At 38.0% G+C, this 22,944-nt stretch overlaps 1 protein-coding gene across 1 annotated transcript; it reads left to right on the forward strand.

The window, feature by feature from the left end:
* Nucleotides 1-1,949: 1,949 nt before the first annotated feature.
* rpe (ribulose-5-phosphate-3-epimerase) lies at nt 1,950-21,887 on the forward strand. The gene is made up of 6 exons (XM_061235037.1): nt 1,950-2,161; nt 4,599-4,678; nt 12,829-12,968; nt 15,935-16,069; nt 20,754-20,840; nt 21,563-21,887. Exons 1-6 carry the CDS (start codon nt 2,040-2,042, stop codon nt 21,683-21,685), a joined length of 687 nt encoding a protein of 228 aa, XP_061091021.1. The 5' UTR covers nt 1,950-2,039; the 3' UTR covers nt 21,686-21,887.
* Nucleotides 21,888-22,944: the final 1,057 nt, after the last annotated feature.

Here is a 22,944-nt window from a genome sequence, read left to right on the forward strand (position 1 = left end):
TAACTACTTTATTAGGTATTCATTAGACCTGGGTCATTTCTGACCAATGCCATCACCCCCTGCCCATAACATAACTGAGCTACCAAACATATATACTCACCACTGCCATTAATATAAAACATATTTTTATGAATTAATTAATTTAAACATTACACTTATTCATGAAGAAGATAAAGACAAATAACACAAACATGACAAACTAAGCATAAAACAGATTATGAATGTATGAATATTATTATTAATAAATAAACATTTCAATTGAGAAGCAAATGGCTCAATGAATGTAGAAGTAGAATGAAGATGAAGTACAAAATTAATAAATACTGAAATGAATATGCAACTCAACATATGAAAATTGTACTCAATATCGTTTAGACTTAAGTTATTACCATGCAATAAGCCATCAATGTGTGTACAGTATATGTGCTATGTTGATAAAACTAGGTGTAGGCTAGTTGATAAAATTTGGTAGTTACAGTGGTGAATTATGTTATTTGGGCTGAATTAGAACTAACTATAAATATGTTATTTGTGTCCTATTTGCTGCAAGAAAAGCCACAATACAATCATGCAACTATACTGTATTGTTGCTTCCAAACATAGGTTAATGCATTAGCGATTGAGGGGGTCGATACACTTCCCCCCAAGCCCAGTGGATAATAGGTGTTTGAACTCCAAATCAACCATATTCTAGTTTCATTGAACGTTGACTTTTCACATCACATCATTTTCAAGTAACATAGTCTGTCAATGGTGCACAACCCATGACCCATGCTCCTTTTCCTCTCAGGCCTGTGCTGCTGTTATCTTCAAACTAGGGTCAGCTGGGCAGCGTGGGTCCGGGCAATTTGAACAAAACTGTTTGTAGTGTATGCCCTAGTACAAGCATTGGTTTATTTATAAATGAAATGGGGAAATCGGACACCACTTTGACAAACATTTCAAATTAGATGGGGTGTCAGATAAACTAATTTCTTTTTAATTCTCCCTCCTCTTTTGCACCCCTCCCAGCTGGTGGTGCTCTAGGCTTTGCCACATTAATTTGCCTATGCCTAAAATTGGCCTGCATTAGACTTATTTTTAGACTTATCGGTCTTCTGCTGCTGCAGCCTATCCACTTCAAGTTTAGGCCTGTTGTGTGTGTTCCGACATGCTCTTCTGAATACCACTGTTGTAACCATTGAATTGTCCTTTATAAGCACTGTCAAATAGAGGAATCAATGGAGCATATAATTTTTCACTGCCAAAAGTACTCTTGAGAATGAGAAACATTAAAGGTACAAAAGGTACATTTTTGTGTTAAAACATTGTTACTAGACCATTCTAAATCCTTTCCTATCATTGAAAAAGGCTCATTGACATGTTGACTGTCAATGAGCAAGACACCCCCTGCCTATGTTTATAGTCCTTAAATTCAGGTTTCAAAATATATTGTTGAGAGACTGACACTCTGTGCCAAAACATTGTACAACTGTACAATAATTCAAGCTCATTGGTTGAAAATTGGTTATTTTTGCCCCAGCCAATGGGGGTGTGTTTTAACGTCAGCATGTTCACAGTGATAAACAGTGATAAACAGTGTTGTGGTTTAAGGGTGTTTGTTGCTTAAATTTCTTGACCGGTAGAAGTCGGAAATTACCCATTGTACCGTTAAAGAGGGAAATCAGGAAGCTTGGAGTGGGAGAACTGAGTCAAAAGAAAATCTATTTGGGTTAGTGAGTCTATTCCATTATTTTAAAGAAAGTGGGCTGATCAAAATAATATTTTTTTATTTTTGGCTAAGGGGATAGATAACTCTGGTCCACACTCCAATGTAGTAAGTGGCGGTAATGCACATTAATGCTGGTTTACACCCGCCATAGAACGGGGGGAAGAAGAATAAGAAAAAGAAGAATACTTTTTACATCGAGCTTTTATTTTGACACTCCTCTGAAGACTTTCAACCGGAAGTTTCATTCTTTTCGGTTTTTATTCCGTGCTTATGCAAGGTTGAAGACCATCTCAGAAAGTTCGCCCAAATTTAGCACTGTTAAAGCAGCATGGCTTACTCCGCTAAAATCGGTCCGTCCATCCTGAACAGTGATTTAGCCTGTCTCGGAAGTGAATGCACACGAATGATGGACTGCGGTGCAGACTACCTCCATCTTGACGTAATGGATGGGTAGGTATTATGAAAGATGAGCTCAGAAATATAGGCCGTAGGTTAAGTTAACGTGAGCTAGCGTACACTCACTGTCTTCCGAAAGGGGAAGCGGCCGTTTCCACCAGAAGTTAACGTCGGTTCAATGGTAGTTTTTCTCCTGTGGAGTGTAGTTCATTCTTATGGTTGCTTATTGGCTATCTCAGATACGAAAACACTTGGATGCATGTGATTGGACCCATAATTATAGAGAAAACGACAAATAACTAGGCTAGCTATACAACTTCCCTGTGCCCAGAAGACCGTGTAAGCTCACGATGTTCCGAACACATATTCACGATGTTCTGAACAGCACCTGAAGCACAACTTCTAACTTAGTTTTGCACTCTGCTATGCAGGCAAATCCAGCTATGACCAGCTTGAAATACCAGCTACCAGCTGAAAACAGCTTGAGCTGGTCAAACCATGTTGAGTATAGAGCTATTCCTGGTCAAAACATAGCTGTTTCAAAACATAGCTGTTTAATTTCAACAGATCGATTCATCTTAACATTAATTAAAAACGGATAACGTCTATATAATAAAATGATGTGTGTACATGCGTGAACAAAGGAACACTTTTTGGCTGAGCCATATAGGCTAACGTTAAACCTGCCTGGTCCGTAGTCTTTCCTTAGCAACTGCTTCCCCACCACTCTGTCATGGACGAGTACCACGTTTTTACTCAAATGGGAGGAATTATAATGTCCACACACACTAAAACTAAAGCTGGTATTCTCTTATTTATTCGTCATGAAAGTTGCCCCTAAGCTAAATTACATGATTTCGCATGATTCACATGATTTGACGGCTAGCAAGCTCGGCAAAGCTTTTTGCGAACTTAACGTCAAGTTTTAAATGCAACTGTAAGCTGAAAGTAAAGGTCGTATGAACGTTAGGGTTGCAACTAACAACTATTTTGATAGTCAAATAATCTGTCGATGATTGAAACGAATAATCGATCATTCGGATTCTGAATTGCACAATTACGCAGTGGCTCTTATTTAGCCAACAAGCTTGAGTTTGTGCTAGGTTGTTGTTACTAACTAACAACAAAGACAATGAATAGGCTACTTAATTCAAAAATACGTCAATAATATTTTGATGGGGCTGCAAAAATCATCCGAGTGAATGACGAGACTGTCCAAGCAACAATCAGTGGAAGTAAAGATTTTAATAGGATAATGGTTCCTCCAGTTTTGGCAAACTCCAGATATTTGGAGTTTTTGTGCTCAGTAAGGGCTCCAAAGGGTATGGAGGTGCCAGTTTATGGTTCTTAGATACTTGATGACCCCAAGATGCAACCAATCTGTGATGCTTGGGTAGGTTATGGTCTCCCTCCATCTTTTTTATTTTATTTTTTATTATTGCTCTTACAGTTCTAATTGGTGTGTTTAACCATTTATGAATTTTATGTACCCAGACTGTTGACAGTTAATTATCTCAGTTACAGTTAATAATCTCTTCTGAATTGACAATTCTTTGGCTTTTCCCATGCTGATGGATGAGGGATTTGGCATGCTTACTACCTCATTTTTATAGTCTGTGATGGAATAACACAATGTAGTTCCCTTAGACTTGAGTTTAACTAAATCAGGTAAATTTGTATTGCCAATTTCACTTTCTTTGATTTTTTTACTTGCAATAATTGTTAGGGGTGTCAATAATGGTGACACCTATGACAAAATGAGATGGCTTAATAAAAACATTTATTATTGTTACATAGTTTTCACATTTGTTTGAACATAACATATAGTTCATTATTTGTGTTTATTATATGGGCAATTCCAGCGTTATGGATTCGGATATTTGAACAAGAAATCACAAACAAAATCCCTCAGAAAAATTACTGCTTTTACATGATAAAAAATGTTAATGCATATTATCATAGCACCCACTTGGCTGTGGGGAAGGGCCAAAAAATAACTAAAAATATTGCTAAGCCAGAGAAAATGTGACAAATCCATAGAGTTATGGATGTGACACAAAACAACAGGTATTTTGGGGAGACTATACACTTTCTAAAATAATTTTCATAGGATATAATAGATTATTATAGCATTATTGTTGTGACACCATTGTGTTATGCATGTGACACTTCCCAATAGAATTTTATCATGACATATTTGTTATCATCTGAGATGGTTCTGAATGTCAGTTTTGACATTGAGAAAACCATCTTAAATGGGTTTGAATGTTTTCAAGATGGCCACCAAATAGCATTGATTGCAGTTGCAATGAGACTAATAAATCAACAATCCCTCGTCAACAATCAACTGTTTGGGACATAAGTTTAATTGGGAAGTTTATTATTTCATGCTCCGGTTGACATTAGTCTGGAATTGCTATTAGTCATAGTTGCAAGATTAATTACAATAGTTCAGTTACATTTTTTATCTTCAATGCTGTTTTGGTTTCAGGCATTTTGTGCCAAACATCACATTTGGTCATCCAGTTGTGGAGTGCTTGCGGAATCAGGTCGGTCCAGAGCCTTTTTTTGGTGAGTTTTGTTTTTTTCTTTTTTCTTTCAGTCAACTTGCTTTTAATCTCAGTAAATCTTTTTTTCTTTTATTTTGAACAACTGCCCCCTCAAAAGGAACTGCATCTGGCTGTGGCAAAATGAAACTGGTATTAATCTGCCGCAAAAACAAAAGGGAGTAGTGTTATGTTATGCCTACAGGGGCGACATGGCTCAGGCAGTAAGAGCAGTCGTCTGGCAGTCTGAGGGTTGCCGGTTTGATCCCCCACCCAGGCTGTGTTGAAGTGTCCTTGAGCAAGACACCTAACCCCTAAATGCTCCTGACGAGCTGGTCGGCGCCTTGCATGGCAGCCAATCGCCGTTGGTGTGTGAGTGTGTGTATGAATGGGTGAATGAGAAGCATCAATTGTTGTATATAAATTCCAACCATTTACCATTTACCATTTACTTAGCACAGGCATCTCGTCAGCTCAAAATTAGTGGGGCACAAAACTTTCCTTTAAACTAATAATTGATCTCAAGTGTTTTCTGTAATTTTCATTGATTGACAATAAAACAAGAGCCATCGAAAATCAACACGCAGATTCTTCACATCGTTTCAAATGATCCAATTGAGAAAATTCAGTTTTAATCACTAAGCAGTGGTGGAGACTTCCCCTGAGTATCAATACAACAATGAATTTACAATACTGAGTACCATCAGATATAGCCAACTCTTCCCAATTAGGCAGTTTAGTATGCCCTGTGTTGATTGTATCCGAAACAATCTTGAAGTGCAGTTTCTTATTACTGGTTATTCTGATAGCTAATGCAGTAGATGATAGTGATGCATCTTTTTTGATAGGTGTAGGCTAGGTTACTTAGTGATTAAAATAATTTAATGGATAAATTGAATTTATGATTTAATACAAAAAAGCTGTGTGTTACTTTCCAATTGATTAGTCCTGTCGTTTGCATGCTTTTCTTTTAAGAGAAATGAATTAAACGAGTTGAGATCAATGATTAGTTTAAAGGAAAGTTTTGGGCCCCACCAATTTCGAGATCAGGAAACACCACTGCTACTTAAGCTACATGTAATTTATTTCTGAGTTCCAGCCCATACACTGAAATGCTCTTTAAATGTGGGTTCGAAACGACATGCCAGAGCAGCATACTAGGACTACTGATGCAATGGTTTTCAGAGTTTATGTTCTTTTGGATAATAATTCCACTGTTTCAGTCCGTTTGAGTTATGATTATTATTACTATAATTAAATGTGCCAATTAATTACCCTTCATCCTTTGTAAACCTATGGACTTATGTCATTACTGGTTGGTCAGCCTATCTTTCTTGAAGAACATTAATCATTAATTAATCCTCATTCATCATCATTACTGTGCTGTTAGGATAAAAGGGAGTCAGTTGCCTGTCGGTAGCTATGCAATTGGTATTATTATTATTTTATTATGAGATGGAGCAATTGCCTATTCACAATATGATCATAGACTAGACATTGTGACAAAATTAACTCACATTCCCCTTAATGCATTGAAAAGAAACACATTCTAACATTTCAAGCACGTTAACAAAGCTGGTGAACGTATTGCGCTTTTCATACCTCCATGTCATTTATGTCTGCGGTCACTAAAATATCAGAATTGGCGGAGTTGTTTCCTTGAAGAATGAGTTTAACTTTGCTGGCTAACAGGCAGATTACGTGCATTAATCGGGCAATGGCCCGATTCGGACTGTTTGTTTCGGTCCACCTTTATTGTTTAACACTGAAGTTCTAATTATCCATATTAATTTTTTTCCTGATTGAAAATACGGTTTAAAAAGTTTCAAAGTTCTTGTTTCAAAGTGTGTGGAGATGCAAGGGCTGGCCATCACTTATAAAGCATTATCTTAAGAATAATGGGGGAAAACGGTTGAATGAAAATACACCATTGAGACAGGCTTTAAATCTGGACATGCTATAGGAAGGTAAAGCGGATGTTTTGGAAATGATACTTGCAGTATCCTGCTCCCTATTAAATAGAACGGCAAAAGCTAAATATAAGCAAACTTCATGGAGTTGAAGTCTGGGTTCAAAGTTAGTGTTTCATAGTGTAAATACATAGTTATATAATGAATACGATGGGATTTAAATTAGTAAAAAGTCCTATTTCACAGTTTTAGATCGCCAAGAGGCTAAAACTCAGTCTCTCATAATACATTCCCTTTCATAATGACGACATTTCCACAATTGGACCATCCTAATGCCACCGACAGTGGTGCCTGTATCGGTATCATTTGTCGTCCCGATGACAATTAACCAGCATGATTAAGGATACATTCATGTAATCGATAGTCTATCGATGGCAACGGATGTCAAGTGCAATTGGGGGGAAAACCCTGATGGGAGCAAATGTTTTGGTACTTCCCAAAACATGAGTCTGGCCAGCCGAGAACAGATAACGTCATCTTTGTTTTGTATATTTTTAAAAATTAATGAAAAGCTGCATGCCGGTCATTTGCTGATGATACGGAGCCTTGTCATTTTGTGGTTGCAGATCGATTTAATGCTTCAGTTGCTTATTTGAAGTTGTCACTGCTGCTGTCTATGATGAAATGCCCTAGCATAGCATTTAGCAGTAAACCGGAAATGCAATTCAGTGGGACATCCGCTTTACCTCCCCATTCTTTAAACAGCATTTCTTCATGGTCACTTTGAAACTTGGAAAACAGTCTAACGGTAGTCAGATTTTCAGCACGTGTCATCTGTGTTACTTTCATTTTGCGCATGCATGTAGATCTGCTGTAAGTATACATTCACATAGAATAAATGTTGCATTTATTTTTGCTAATGATTTGTGTCTCTTTCTTGTGCATTTTGCTAGTTCATGGAATGCAATGAGATGAGGTTAGCTTATTTGACAAGAGGTACGTTCAAATTCAGCAAACGGCTGAAAATGTTTGCGGAAAACGTTTCTCTTTAAAAAAATCCAAAATGTTTAATTGCAACAAAAACATTTGGGAGTGACGTGTGCATATGACTATTTGATGAGGAAAAAGTAGAACAAAAAATGGCAGGAGCTCAAGCACCAATGCCAATGCAGCACAACTTCCATTATTGTTGAGGGTCGCCAGGAAATACCTGTGTGTTTGTGCCACAAGTACTCTCAGAGCATGTATTATCTTGAAGATAGCTTTTGCTTTTTGTTAATTGTTTTCATTTTAACAATTATTTTGTGCTCTCTTAATTTGCCTATTAGGCTATGCAAATTCATTCATTCTGCCTAAAAGCCACTAATTATTATTATTTAATTTATACCCTATGCCCTATGTGTGATGATAAGGGTTTTGGATCTTGAATTTTATTCTCTTTTCTGTTCTTTAAGTATACGGCTGAACGAAATTCGATTGCAGAGGTGGCAGCCTACATTTCTTTCCCGAAAGGGAACAAAATTATTGCATTTCATCCTTTATGCTATCTGTGTTAGCTAGTAATGTTACGTTGCTTTGTTTATCACTTTGCTTTGTATTAAGCTAACAGTATAGTGGGCTTATAGTTTTGATGAATGGTGCACTTTTCTCATTCGCTCAAGTTATTGATATGTTTGATCACACAAATTGACACATTTTGTTGATGCTGTTCGCTCAGCGTAACATTATAGCAAAGGGCCTCATTCCTAACTGTTGTGGCAATAATAACAGTAAACACCCCCTCATCTTAAGTGTGATGATTCATGTTTTGGTTCTTGAACTTTATCTTTTCTCTTCTAAAATTATATGGCCTAACGAAATTCGATTGCAGAAGCATCAGCCTGCATTCCTTCTGTGAACTAAGGTACTGACGCTACTTTACAAACACACAACAAACACGCATTTTCACCATTATAGTTTATCAAAATGTATGATATCCTATATTTAGATTTCCTTGAGTAGGCCTAATAATGATAACAATAATAATAATAATAATAATGACAATAATAATAATGAAACAGTAACCTGTTGGTAACCATTGTGTAATCGCAATATTACGCTCGAGGGTGTTCTTTTCTTCTTCAGTGATACGGATCCTAACTGCATCACTGTCATGGCAGTAAACAGTAAACACCGTCTGGTGTAGGCCAAATATTCCTTATTATATAATGTTACGAATGGCATTTGATATTATCACAGAGGAATGCAGCCACCTTGTGACGAGGGACTGTATAGCAGCCTCTAACTGCATTTCAGTGTGTCCTCTGGCCACTTTAGTTTTTAAATGCTGTTTGGGACTTTTCAACCCTAATACATTAGTGTAAAAACCCATAGAAACAAGAATGTTTTCAAATGTTTCATCTGCTCCGAAAGGATCATTTTCAGAATAGATCTTTTCAGGAAAACTCCTGAAAGCTATTCTACTAATGAGCTGCAAATGTGATAATTGTCCTCTCAATGGGACAAAATTGTTACCTACGATTATCCTTTCCTCCACTCATCTCCTTCTCCTATCTTGAAGTAAACAAGTGGAAGGGAGGATACATTTTTTCCCAAGGACTGGCACTAATTTCTGTGTCACCGGGTGAAGGGGAGTCGGGAAGGGGAGATTGGTGGTTTGCTTTGCTGCTTTTCTAAATATATTTTTGATATTCTGTTACCAGAAAGGTAATTGAACTGAAATTCTAAAATGGATAGGTAGGCTATGACATAATGCAATTAGCCTACATAAAAAGTTACCAAACTATTTAAACTGGTCAGTAAATCAATAGGCTCCTCTCAGTTGTTTGACAGTTCAGTTCGTCCATATTTTTTCAGTTAAACTTAACACAATGCAGGTTTGTCACCTTATCATTTGCTTTAGCCTTGCATTCTTCATTACCAAATGGTTTAGTCGTCATGTGTCCCCTCGTTCACAAATGAACAACCTCTTTACTATAGTCTTCAATTTCAACAGTTAAATAATTTAGTTACTTTTTTTATGCATTTCTTTGCAATATAGCAAAGCAAGCATAACATGAACATCGATGAAATCGATGTTGGAAACTGGAATGTATACCATTCTCCATGTTCTGAAACCTCACTTTGTCCCTCCCACAAGTTCCCAAAACGGTAAACCAAAAACAAGAAACAAACACTATCTTTTCTGGTTCCCAGATTACCCACTGCAACACACTCGTATGAGCCCTTTGTTCAAAAAAAGTAAGAGAAATTTATAATAATAATACCTATGGTTATCTATTGTTTTCTTTTCTATTGTGATGCTGGCTACACCCAGATAATGTTGCCCCAGTAACAAGTCCGCTTACATTGCGAACTTGCCTATTACTACCTTGACACTCAACACTCGAAAGCTACAGGGTGCAATGCACAGTCAATATCTAATCCTGCTGGCTATCTACATCCAACAGTATCTATGACACATGATGAAAAATGCATAGCAAGCTTGATCAGCAGCCCATTAGAATATGGAAAGCCCACTCCAATCCCCTTGACAAATGCATTGTCACCTCATTCATGACGGGCATCAGCTCTAAAATTGAGCAGCAGTTGAGCACGGAATGCTGTTTTGATAAATCTCTGAAGTTACTTACTGTAGCCTGCTGTAGTTTTTCTGCCTGAAAAAACAGGAAATGAAATTGATTAGCACTAATGGCAACAGAGAAGTGTTAACTTAACGCTAACTTGCTTTTTTATCTCCTGGTATTTTTATCTAGGTTTGTTAAACAACTTTGAACATATCACTGGACTGCGAATTTCATAGATAGGCCTCAATCATCTTTTGACTAAAGTAAGGTTAAAGTTTAAAAATTTTGACTAGTTATTTATCTCAGCCACAGTGAGCGTAATCTTCTCTGGAGAGTCAAGACACTCCTCCTCAATTTATGATTCATTTTCTGTGATGTCATGAGATTGACATTTCAGAAATTTCTCCCTTTGCCACCCTGCAGCATTCAAGAAGGCCTTTATGCAGGACAGCGCTTCATCTCATGCATGTACTCCACTGCTTGACTAGCCAGGAAATGCCCTAAAGATGACAGAATAATGACCTGGGGCCTCATTTATAAAACCTTGCGTACGCCTGCCAGTGCACAATTTCCTTTTATAAATCCCAAATCAACTTGGAATTGTCCGTACATGCACAAGCACGAGCCCAAGACACCACCTAGTTCACTCCCACAATTACCCATGAATCGTTAAAGAAACGCCCTTAATTAATATTGATAGAGCATAGAAATGTACTTGATAATCCCTATGTGGGCTATGTCTGTGAATGACAATGTCAGAGCGCAAAGCTAAGAAAATACATTTTGATAAATTGTCTGTTTCGACATTGATGGAATTAATTGATGGAATTGATTCACAAAAGCAAATTTGTCCTTGTTTAAACAGTTAACCAAACTGAGTTGTAAACACTTACAAAAGTGTTGATTCACTTATGGCTTATTGTATGGTGTTTTTTCATCTGTGTTTATTTGTTGACACCCAAATTCAAACTACTGGCAAACTGAATGTAACTTTCCACTATTCGGTATCTACATAAAAACAAATAAAGCAATATATTATCGTTTGGCTGTTTATCCATTGGATATTGAAAGGGAAAATGTCCTGCTTTCAGCTAAGAATTGACCATGTTAATCTCACGACCACGATTGTCCTGCGCCATATAAAATGCATTGGCAAAGTTTACTGTTGCATTAAAATATATCAAATTGTATAGACCTGTATTGGCATAAATTTAAAATCATTAGGCCAGTCGCCTATGGTAAAATTGACTCCGTGTTATCATATTATATTGGGCAAATATAGCTATCCCAATGGAGTGTGCACAACCCTGTCTGCAAGTTCTTAACAGCAGCATATTCACAGATCTCATGCCAATCAAGTCTGTCAGGCAGAAGCCATAGGGAAGAGGGATGAAAACATGAATAATTCTTATTTTAACAAATACATTTTTATGTCCAGGCATGCATGCCTGGATGTAAACTACAGGGATTGAACTAGCCTGCAGACCACAGTAACTGTGAGGTTACACTGCACGATGTCAATGTACATGTCGATCCTTAATTTGCCGAATAGGCTATTATCTGACTTGGTTGGTTGGTTGCTGTAATGCTGGGCCCAATTCCACACACAATTCCAAGAGAATTGCTCTTGGGAATCAAAATCGGCTAATAAGACCGTCATCATCATGGGACGGAAAATCCTTGTGGTCCCTGAACACCCTCTCCATTCGAAGTCCACATTGCTAAAGCAGCCATTATGCATCATTACGCACGGTCATCACCCAGCCGTTTTATAACCCATTCACAATTAGTGGAATTGCTTAACATTGCTTGTATCAATCAGTGTGGACAAATTGATGCCCCAAGTCCATGTCCATTATGAAAATTAATTGAAAAAATAGATCGATTTTTTATTTTTGGTTATGTGCTTTATTGGTAACAAAACAATTACTCCGGCATGGATTTTCCGCTGACAAGTGATTATTAGCAGGCTTCTGAATTTTATTGGTAAAGTTTTACAGAGGATCGTAATTATTGCCTAGTCAATCAGACATCAGCATTGTAACCATCAAATTCGAAAAACTAAAATGTTGTGGAGAAGGAGGGGTCTGCAGCTGGTGGCTGCGTGTTAAATGTCCTCTGTGTTGTCGCCTATTTTTTTACTCTCCAAAAGCAAATTCATACAAAAACAGAGCACCAAACATAGGTTATATATTCAGTATATCAATATTTCATGACATCCCTGCGTGAATGTGATGTGATGTGATGTGTGATGTGAATAAAAAGGCATTGAATTGCACCTCTTTTCAGCTTAGTCTTCCACAAAACATTTATTTCCCTCGATCATATGAAAACCTTGCATTGCTGTCTGGAAAAATTATGTTCTGGGGAAAAGGAAATAATGGATAACTCTGTTGTGTAGAAGGCAAGGAGATATTTGAGTAGTCACTGCAATGAGAAGTGCATTGTGTGTGCATCTTTCACACGATGTTACATTGCATCTAACTCTGAATTTGTATATCTCTTCCAGGGCTCACTTTCCCATATGATATAATTTGTAAAATGATATTTTGTCTGAAAAAAACATTTTTGTGATTTAAATCTTTCAAAGTGACTTTCAGTGATTTAAATATTTCCAAAAACTAGAAAAGGTGAACTCCTGTAATAGTCCTTCGAATGAAGCTTAGGAAATTGGTCAAAATTACTGTGAATTTTAACAGATTTGCACATGATGGTGGCCAGACCAGAGCAGTGGGTTCGGCCCATGGCTGCAGCTGGAGCCGACCAATATACCTTCCACCTGGAAGCCACCAGCAACGTGGGAAATCTTATCAAGGAGATTCGAGAGAGCGGCATGAAGGTCAGGACCACCTGAGGGTAGTGATTCATGTGCACAATTGGAAAAAGTAATCAAGATTTTAAATCCTTCCAATTCAATTTTATATTGTATCACACATAACATAAAATACAATATTTGTAAATGTGAAAAGGACCATGATGTGACCGTGAGGTCAGTAAGTATTTGGGCTGGGGTATAATTTTGGTTCTTTTGGCTCTGTTGGATTTGAAATGAACCAATGAATGTGACATTAAAGTGCAGACTGTCACCTTTAATTTGAGGGTATTTACATCCATGTCAGGTGATCTGTTTAGAATTGCATCTCTGTTTATACATAGTCCCCCCATTTTAGAGGACCCAAAGTAATTGGACTTCTCTGCTGTTTCTGATAAGTCAGGTCTTTTCAATCACTTCCGTAGTGCTGGAAAGCTTTGTCTTGCTCTGAGATGAAGCACCGTCCAGTGAGTTTAGACGCATTTGAATTAACGTGAGCAGATAAGATTCTTCTGTACTCTTCAGAAGTCCTCCTGCTGCTATCAACATTATCAATGAGGGCAAGTGAGCCAGCATCTGTGGCAGCCAAACATACCCTCATGACCCCCATGACCATGGGTATGCTTTGGATCTTGGGCAGTTCTTTTTGGCCTACACTCTATCTTCTTGCCATCAGTCAGTATTGGTTTTGTATGTCCAAAATACTTTTTACAGAACTCTGCAGGCTGGTTCTGTAGTGGTTTGCATCTTGCAGTATAGCCTCTCTATTTTTGTTTGTGAAGTCTTCTGCAGACAGTAGTCACTGACAAATCCACAACTGCCTTCTGAAGAGTGTTTGACAGGTGTTTGGGGGTCATTATGGTGAATTCTTCAGTCATCAACTATAGGTCTATTGTTTGGCCTATGTCTCTGGATATTTTTTTCATTTTATTTTCCAGCCTCATAATGGCTTCATTGCAATTTTGGTCCTCGTGCTGACAAACACCAATAACAGACTCAATAAACAGACTCAAAAGGCAAAAGCCTAGAATCAAGACTCAATAGTGAAACCGTTCTTATACCTGCTCTATGGAAGTGATTGAATACACCGGTCTAATCAGAAATGGCGAAGCCAACTGTCCAATTATTTTTGGTCCCCTAAAATGTCATTCCTACACAGATCACCCAATATGGATGTACATATCCTCAAATTAATGGTGCGTTTTAACTTCATATTCATGGTTTCATTTTACATTTTTAAATGTCCTGGAGTACAGATCCAAAAGAACAGAAATTGTATCACTGTCCTTACTGTGCTATAATGATTTACTGTATTGTAAATCATTATAGCACCTCTCAGCATATGCATTTGTGCTGTTATGTTGCAGTATGTTAGATATTCATTCTTGTTCATGGAAATAACTGAGGCAATAACTTTATCATTTGAATTTTGTGAAATGCACAGAAATTTCCTAAGGGCATAGAAGGGTGGACTTGTGGTATTGCCGTTGAATTTTAGTGGCTTATCTGTGGGTATATGTGGGTTTCAACCAGATTTTCTTGGCCAATAAAATATCCGGCAATATTTGCTCTGTTATCATTTTCACTTCAATTGTCTCAGTTTCTAGGAACACTGTAATGCTTGCTTCTCTGTTCACTTATGTACATGTAATAAGGATGTCTGTAAATACAAATTAATAATCCATGTCCATACCACTATCAACACTATTATCATGCTACATTCTGGCAAGATGGCACCCTTTTGGTTCTTATTAAGAATGTGTCCAATTGGAGCCGCGGTGGCGCATGGCTAAGGTGTTGGACCTTGATGCAGGCATCGGTCCGATGCAGTTGCACACGGTGTACCGGGGTTCATGTCCTGGTCCTGCCAAAGCCGAGTTTGGCCGGCTGAGATGGGAGCGGCATAATTGGCTGCTGCTCTGAGGGCGGGGGAGGGACTCAGCAGGGTTAGTAGGATCACCGTATATATACTTGCACCTGATCGCCTCGGGAATCACGGGCTGGAACTATACGGCTTGGAGAAGGCATGTCCTTCTACGGATCACTAGATCTCACTAGATCTCACCGGGCCGACGAGGGATGAGGACATAGACTGTGTATCCTTATGTTAACATGGGTAATTAGTATAGATTGATATAAATTTTTTGGCAACCAAATTGGGAGAAAATGGGGGACATAAATTGGAAACATTTAAAAAAGAAAAAAGAATGCGTCCAATTAACAGCATCCATATGGTTCACAGACCTGAATTTAATACAATTTTATAGACCCCCCCCCCCCCCTGCATCAGTTGTAGCCTGCTTTGTCTGTATGTACTGGATTCTGTTTGTGTTTAATTATAAGTGATTCATAAACATTCTCTAGCTTGTTAATAATTTTTTTACCTTTATAGTTCACTTTTTAGTCACTGATTCAGCCACACATTCAAATTTTACTGTGCATCTTGTGAATATGTTTTCAAAAACTTAGGTATTTATTAGACTTATTTTTTAGACTTCTGCTGCTGTAGCCTATCGACTTAAGAGGTTTGATGAGTTGCGTGTTCTGAGATGCTGTTCTGCATACCACATACCAGTGTGTGCTTACTCACCTCTCATTAACAAGGCATTTTAGCCAGCAGAACTGCTGGTCACTGGGCTTTCTTTCCCAGCATTCTCTGCAAACTCTATTGACTGTTGTGTGTGAAGATCCCAGGAGATCAGCCGTTTCTGAGATACTCAAACCACCCTGTCTGGCACCACCATGGTCAAAGTTGCTTAGATCACATTTCTTCCCCATTCTGATATTTCATCTGAAAACCTCTTGGCCATGTCTGCATGATTTTATGCATTTAGTTGCTGCTACAGGATTGGCTGATAAAATACAAGCTACATTTAGAAGCTGGTGTACAGGTCTACGTAAAAGTGTGTGTGTGTGTGTGTGTGTGTGTGTGTGTGTGTGTGTGTGTGTGCGTGTGCATTGCTTTATTTACAGGTCTGTCTTGTGTGTTGCAGGTGGGCCTGGCCATAAAGCCTAATACCACAGTGGAGGAAATGGCTCCATGGGCAGGGCAGATTGACATGGCGCTGGTTATGACCGTTGAGCCTGGCTTTGGAGGCCAAAAGTTTATGGAGGACATGATGACCAAGGTGGGAGTGTCAGTGCAGTCATTAGGATGTATGCTTGCTTCTCATACTATGATAGTAATGATAATCATAATGCCTATGGGCTGTAAATGAGTCTCTTAATGTTGAGTAGGTAAAAATCTATTCGCTTTATAGATTAAGCTGTATTAGAAATGTTCACATTAGGCTTCATGTAGATTGCATCTCGCTAATTTTAAGTCTTTTTAGTCCTTTTTAGTGCCACTTGAAATGTGATTTCTCTGTGGCAAAATAAAAATACAAATCGGCAATTACATTTCATTTTCATTCCATTTATGTAAAACCCATCTGTCAATATTAAATGCAAATTGATTTCATATTCAGTTTGACATCTACGATAAAACCCTGTCATAATTTAAATGAAAAACTACATTCAAAATAAGTTTCTTATTGTAACTGCATTATCCATGACAAAAATCAGTTCAATTCAAGAATTCAATTGGCCCCTTATCGTTCATTTTCATGTTTTTGTGGCACAAGGATGACGTAAATAAAATAAAATTGCATTCCTTCCGATTGCATTATCATTTGATGCGGTCATGCGAAAAACACTGCCAAAATTCTCATAGATAATGGAAACCCTTGTTTCAATTTTCATTTTCAAAGTCAAGAGGCCTGTCAATCAAACTGTGTAGGCTGGGGCTTGTAGAAAAATGGCTGTTACTTAGGCCTAGTGTAATGGCTGGCTCTATAACTACTGACCAATGCCAAATTACTTTAAATTGGCTAACATTGTTACCTGATTAGCTAGCATTAGCCCCTATATTTAGTGAGAGGCGGTATGTATTATCCACTGTGATTTTGGTGCCATGTATAGTCTGTGGCTGTAGCTGCCTTCAGTGATCCTTGTGGGTAGGCCTGTAGCCTAGCTATTGTAGCCCAAAAAGCATGTTAATAGTACCTCTGCCAGCAGTCACTTGATGTCTCAAAGGAAATAAGCCAGGCAGTCATAATTTAGAGAAAAATATTTGATTAACCTTAACGAGTTGAAAGGTAACCTTAACATGCCCAGTTTGGACATCGAAATGAAGCTGTTCAAGTTCCCATTGACCCCCCGTTTTGACCAACGGTTTTATTAGCAATGTCGAGTGGATCAAGCAACATACAAATTTATTTGTATTTTTATAAATCATACAAAAAATACAAAGTTATAGTTTGCTAAGCTGTAGGTCCTGTGACCATCCTAACTGCTCGCAGCCTTTCTGTCAACCAGCTTTGCTGTTGCAGTTAGGCTATATAGCCTCTTGTAGATTTATTGAACAGGACAGACCTTACCATTTTTAGTTTGAAATTGCATAGGCCTAAGCCTTACACCTGGGAAATTGGTGTCAATTAACTTAATTATGAAGGCTAAATAGCCATACGGCTCATTTGCCCTTGCAGGCCCGTACATGGCATCAAAATACAATGACAGAAAGACATCTGACTGGCCTGGACTGGCCATCGGGAGCACCGGGAGTTCTCCCAGTGGCCTGTCCTGGAAAATGGCCCACAGGCTGCAGATAAAATAAAATAAAAAGTTTAGAAAAAAGTAGCTTACTTTTTTTTGTATTTCTTTTATTTAATTTTTTTGCCCGCAGGCCAGGCCAGTGTTTCTAGTTGCGGCGGCGTGATAGTTCGATAACATGAACTGTCAAGCATAACCGGCACTTGAAGATGGATGGTGGAAAAAAGAGGAAGGGTGGAGCAGAGAGATGCCGCTAAATGCAGCAGAATCGACAAAATGTTTTCATGCACAGGACCACCAGGTTAGTCAGTGATAAAAATAAACATGCCAGCTAGTTAACATAGCTAACGTTACCGATTCATCGTCCCCTGTGAAAATGTTAAAGCTGCCAAGAAACTGGTCAAACAATAATAAGTGGTTGCTTCCTTTCTAATTTCCTCATCTCTAGTCTAGTTAATGTAATGAACTTTATTTGACAATTCATGCGTCTTATTGAACATTTTAGTTAGTGAGCTCATACTTTGAGCTCATAATTTTATTGTTAAAATTGAGACAACGCAACGTCTTCTGTCTTTGTTGTGCATGCATGGCGTGTGTGTGCACCACACGCAATACGTGTGTCACACTATTCAGGCTACTGTAATTACAGTATTGTTGAAAGGTCCATGTTATTTCATGTTTGTGTCGGTTAAAGGGCTATTTCAACTTTTGATGGGTAGTGTATCAGTAAACTGAATTGTGCTCTTGCTCTGTTATTTGAATAGGTGGAGAGAGTAGCAGTGCAAGTGTAGTGCTAGTTAGGCAGGAGCCTTTGGAGATCGAGATGGGTCCAGAACCCAGCGCAATGATGACAAGGGGAAAGTAATTGTGAAAGAAGAGAACAGCCATTAGTTTGTGATTCACATCCGCTGAAATTCACCAGAATGCAGGAAATGCAACTTTGTTTAGTTTGTCTTTGTAACTAAACTTTTTTAAAGGTGGCCGGTCTGGGGCTATTTTTTGCGCTATATTTCCTGGCCTGAATGATTTTCCCAATCTGGCCCTCATAGGATATGCCCTACTCCATTCACAAAAGCAGGCTTCATAACATTTACCTTTCCTTTCTAGTTCTTGTAGTTCAAGTTCTGTAATCCATTCCCAAACTCAGAGAAAGCTAACAACCTAGCCTGGAGGGGACTCCAAGGGAGACTTCTTGGTTGGGCTTGAACCACCCATGTAACGCCCCTGTCCTTTGACTTTCAAAATGAAAATGCAAAGAAGGGAATGCATTTTCAATTAGAAACTTATTTAAAATGTTGTTTTTCATTTTCATTTCAATTATAACAATTTCAATTATGGGTTTTGTTGAGAAACTGAATATTAAATTGCTTTGCATTTATATTTTAATATTGTCAGATAAAGTGCGTACATTAACTTGAAAATGAAAATGCAAAGCAGGCTTTAGCGTTTTTGTTTGAATTATGACATTTTGTACACATGGAATGAAACCGAAATGTAATTGAGGATTTGCATTTTGGATTTCTTTTTAATTTTGGTGTGGATATGCTTCCATTGTGATTTGCTACAAGTGACAAATGTGTTCACAAATTATATTCATAAATATTCTGCGTAGTGTCAGAAATGCACTAAACTGAATATACAGTGCAGTCTATAAGTATTTAGACACATTTTTCTTTGTTTTTGCTCAAAAGTAATCATTATATGGTTGACGTTAATTTTGCAGACGTGCAAAATTATTGGAAGAGCAAGGTCAATTCCTTTGTTTTTGCTGTACACTGAAGACAATTAAGTTGAGGTCAAAAGATGTACATGAGATGACCGATCCGAATTTCAGCTTTTATATCCTGGTATTTTTATCTAGAACAACTTAGAACATCACCTTTTGCATCAGACCACCCAAGTTTTATGTGACCTGCAGGTGTTTCTTCTTGCCCAGATGTGTCATATTAGATTGATTGGTTAAACAATAAATAGTTCTGAATGTCTCCTCTCGATTTTTGCCTTGGGTTTTGCCTGTGAAGATTTTTGTTAGAAAAGACAAACCAACATGAAGACCAGAGAGCAAACGTAAGTCATTCTGAAGCTCAGAAAAGAGGGGAAATCAGAGCCATTGCACAAACATTAAGGATAGCTTGGACATCAACCTGGAATGTTCTGAAAAAGAAAGAAAAAGCTGGTGTCCTGAGCAACAGACATTGAAACCGCAGCAGTTGTGAAAAACCCCAAAACATCCATTGGGGCAGGGGTGAAGGTATCTCAATCAAATGTTCAAAGAAAACTTAGAGAGCAGCAGTATAGATGCTATACCGCAAGATGCAAACCACTCATCAGTACTAAGAATCGGAAGGCGATGAGACCTCTACCAAAGTGATGGAAAGGCAAGGTGTGGAGAAAGAAGGGATCTACTCATGATCTAAAATTTACGAGCTCATCCAAGGCAGGGAGTATCATGGCTTGGGTTTGCGTGGCTGCTTCTGGAGTGAGCTCATTAATCTTTATTGATGATGTAACTCATGATGGTAGCAGCTAGATGAATTCAGAAAACACTGTCTGCCCACTTACGTTTTAGACTGGCCAAGTCAATCACCAGACCTTAACCCAATTGTCCATGCATTTCACCTACTGAAGAGTGGATTGAAGGGGGGGGACGAAGAAAACCCTGAGTCAACAACTGAAAGGCTGCAGTAAAAGCCTGGAAAAGCATCACAAAAGAAGAATGAATATTAGAATACTCTCTGTTCCATTACTTTTTCTCACCTAAAAAAATGGGTGGTCTGATACCAAATGTTCTTAGTAGATTAACACATCTAGGTGTAAATACCAGGAAATAAAAGCTGAAATTCGGAACTCTTGTCTCATGTTCATGTTTTTATCTCAACCCCGAATGTATTTTGTGTATTGCAAAAACAAAGGAATTGGCCTTGCTATTCCAATACTTTTTGAGGGGACTGTGTCATCCAAACTGTCATGTTTAGGCATTTTAGGGGACCAAAAGTAATTGGACAAATTAACACAGACTGAAATAAAGTTGTGGTGTTCAATATTTTGTTACAAATAATTTGCAATCAATGACTGCCTGCCTGCCACTTTCAGGGGCTCTTTGCCTTTATAATTAGCGGCTACAATAAGTGTTTTGAGTTCTGCGCTGGTGGGGAGTTGGTAAGTTCTTTTGTTTCATATATTATCCTCAAAGAGCTTTAACTTTGTTTATGGCTTTGCCAGGTGAGTTGGCTGAGGAGTCAGTTTCCGTCCTTAGACATCGAAGTGGATGGCGGTGTGGGTCCTGATACCATTCACAAGTGTGCAGACGTAAGTAACATAATTATGCGAAAACATGCATTATGTCACGTGGGAATAATTATGCAAAAACATGCGTTATGTCACGTGGGAATAATTATGCAAAAACATGCATTATGTCACGTGGGAATAATTATGCAAAAACATGTTATGTCATGTGGCAAATCATTTTACGAACAGCTTGGAAAAATAGACCAATATTTCTATATTTTTTCATTTGACTTATTACCTCTCTCTAGACAAAGAAGGTATTCAATTATAATTAATTAACTTTGGGTGGCCAAATCCATTCCTAAAGCACTGGTGCACATGCAGGTTTTTTTCCACAAACTACCTGGTTCAATTTAGATGATTTTGCACCAATGCCTAGATTAGAGTAAAACATTTCATATAGCTGAAGTATGCTCACACTGTGAACTGTCATTCGCAGAAATTGTGCTTAAATGGTATCTCATAAATGGCTAAAAATTGTATTCTCAAAAATTTGCAAAAAAATGTATGAATTGTGTTCAGATCCGAGAATTTCATATACAATCCAGCTTTTACATGTGTGTATTGTATTCAAATACAATATGCAAATCTTAATTCACGATTATGAAACAATTTATCAGCTGTCTAGCTCCATATAGGTCCTATAATCCCTAAAAGTAATTGAAAAAATAAACCCCTGTGAATAGTTGTTGCTTATTGTTGCATATTCCATTGTTTCATCCTCTCCTCTTTTCTCTCTACAGGCTGGAGCAAACATGATCGTGTCAGGCAGCGCCATCATGAAAAGCGACGACCCACGCTCGGTTATCACTTTGCTCAGAAATGTGTGTGCAGAGGCAATTCAGAAGAGGTCGCTTGATCGGTGATCCTCTGCTGCAAAAGTGCTATGGTTTGCTTTGGACAGTGAAATGCAGGCCAAATGATCCCACCAACCCCCAATTAATTTTTACAATTTTGTGGCCTAAACCCACCTCGCCCCAATGATTATGCTACATTTGAGAATTTGAAATGGCCGAATTCATCCTTGTAGAAGGTTGAAATAAATGTTTCTCACTGAACACTGAAAAATGTTTTGCCTAATTTACTTGCAATAATACCAACGATTTAACTCAAATGCCTGCTGTTTTGGTATGTGAAGGTCCTTCCAGGCTAGGGCTGAATGGGCAGACACAGAATTCAATATGAATTTGGTCATGATATTTAATATAAATAGAATTTTGAATTAAGTTATAATAGCAATTAGTCATTAGAAATGTCATTTGTCGCCTGATGACGCCGGTACTGTCTGTAGCTAGGAGTCCCACAAGGGAGTGGATAATCCCAGTATCCATTTGGCAGGAAAACACCCTGGACAGGTCACCAATCCATCACAGGGATTGGGAACCTGGGACCTTCTTGCTGTGAGGCTACTGCTACCAACTGCTCCACCCTGCCATGTGCTTTCAGAATGTCACTAAATGTGTTCTGTTCCATTACCAATACACAAGTAGTAATGCACAACTTCATTCTGCTCAATTGAATAACTTGAAGAATATGCATGCACTTGTATAGCTACATATATTTACATTTAAAGGCATAAAGCCATGATTTATGATTGCAGACAAAATGACAGTACAATTAAGCTTGGCTACAGGGCTCTACAGTAGATTTTTGTGCAAATAGGTATTACAACACTTTATACTTTGTTAAAGTTCAGTAATTGTAAGTGTACTTTAAATGCTATTTAAAGTATACTGGATACTAAGTGGATACTACAATGAAATTAAAGCATACTTTTAGTACATTTACTATTAGTATAATTTGGTAGGATTATATTAGGGTGCACTTCTTGTAGGTATTCTATATACTCAATGTCTTAGCTGAAATTCAGATAGGGGATAAAGAAGTACGAGGTAAATTACATACAATAAGACAAATAAGGTAGCAGGCCCCAATGGCATATTCCTATAACCACTGGCAAGTATTTAGAAACTGGAGGAATACCGGATGACAAGAAACAAGGTAATATAATACCAATTTATGAGAAAGGGGAGCGTGCTGGTACTGAAAGCTATAGGCCTGTCAGTCTAACTTGCATCATATGTAAAATACTGGAATCTGTAGAGAAAAACTGGAATTATTTCTA

This window comes from Conger conger, chromosome 3 (genome assembly GCF_963514075.1).
Source record: "Conger conger chromosome 3, fConCon1.1, whole genome shotgun sequence".
In the NCBI taxonomy this organism is placed as follows: domain Eukaryota; kingdom Metazoa; phylum Chordata; class Actinopteri; order Anguilliformes; family Congridae; genus Conger; species Conger conger.

Excerpts from the sequence above, each read along its gene's own strand:
- rpe (XM_061235037.1), top strand. The coding sequence starts at position 2,040 with ATGGCTTACTCCGCTAAAATCGGTCCGTCCATCCTGAACAGTGATTTA. Across the intron at positions 4,679-12,828 it reads CGGTCCAGAGCCTTTTTTTG|ATTTGCACATGATGGTGGCC; the intron begins GTGAGTTTTGTT and ends GAATTTTAACAG. Across the intron at positions 20,841-21,562 it reads CCATTCACAAGTGTGCAGAC|GCTGGAGCAAACATGATCGT; the intron begins GTAAGTAACATA and ends TTCTCTCTACAG.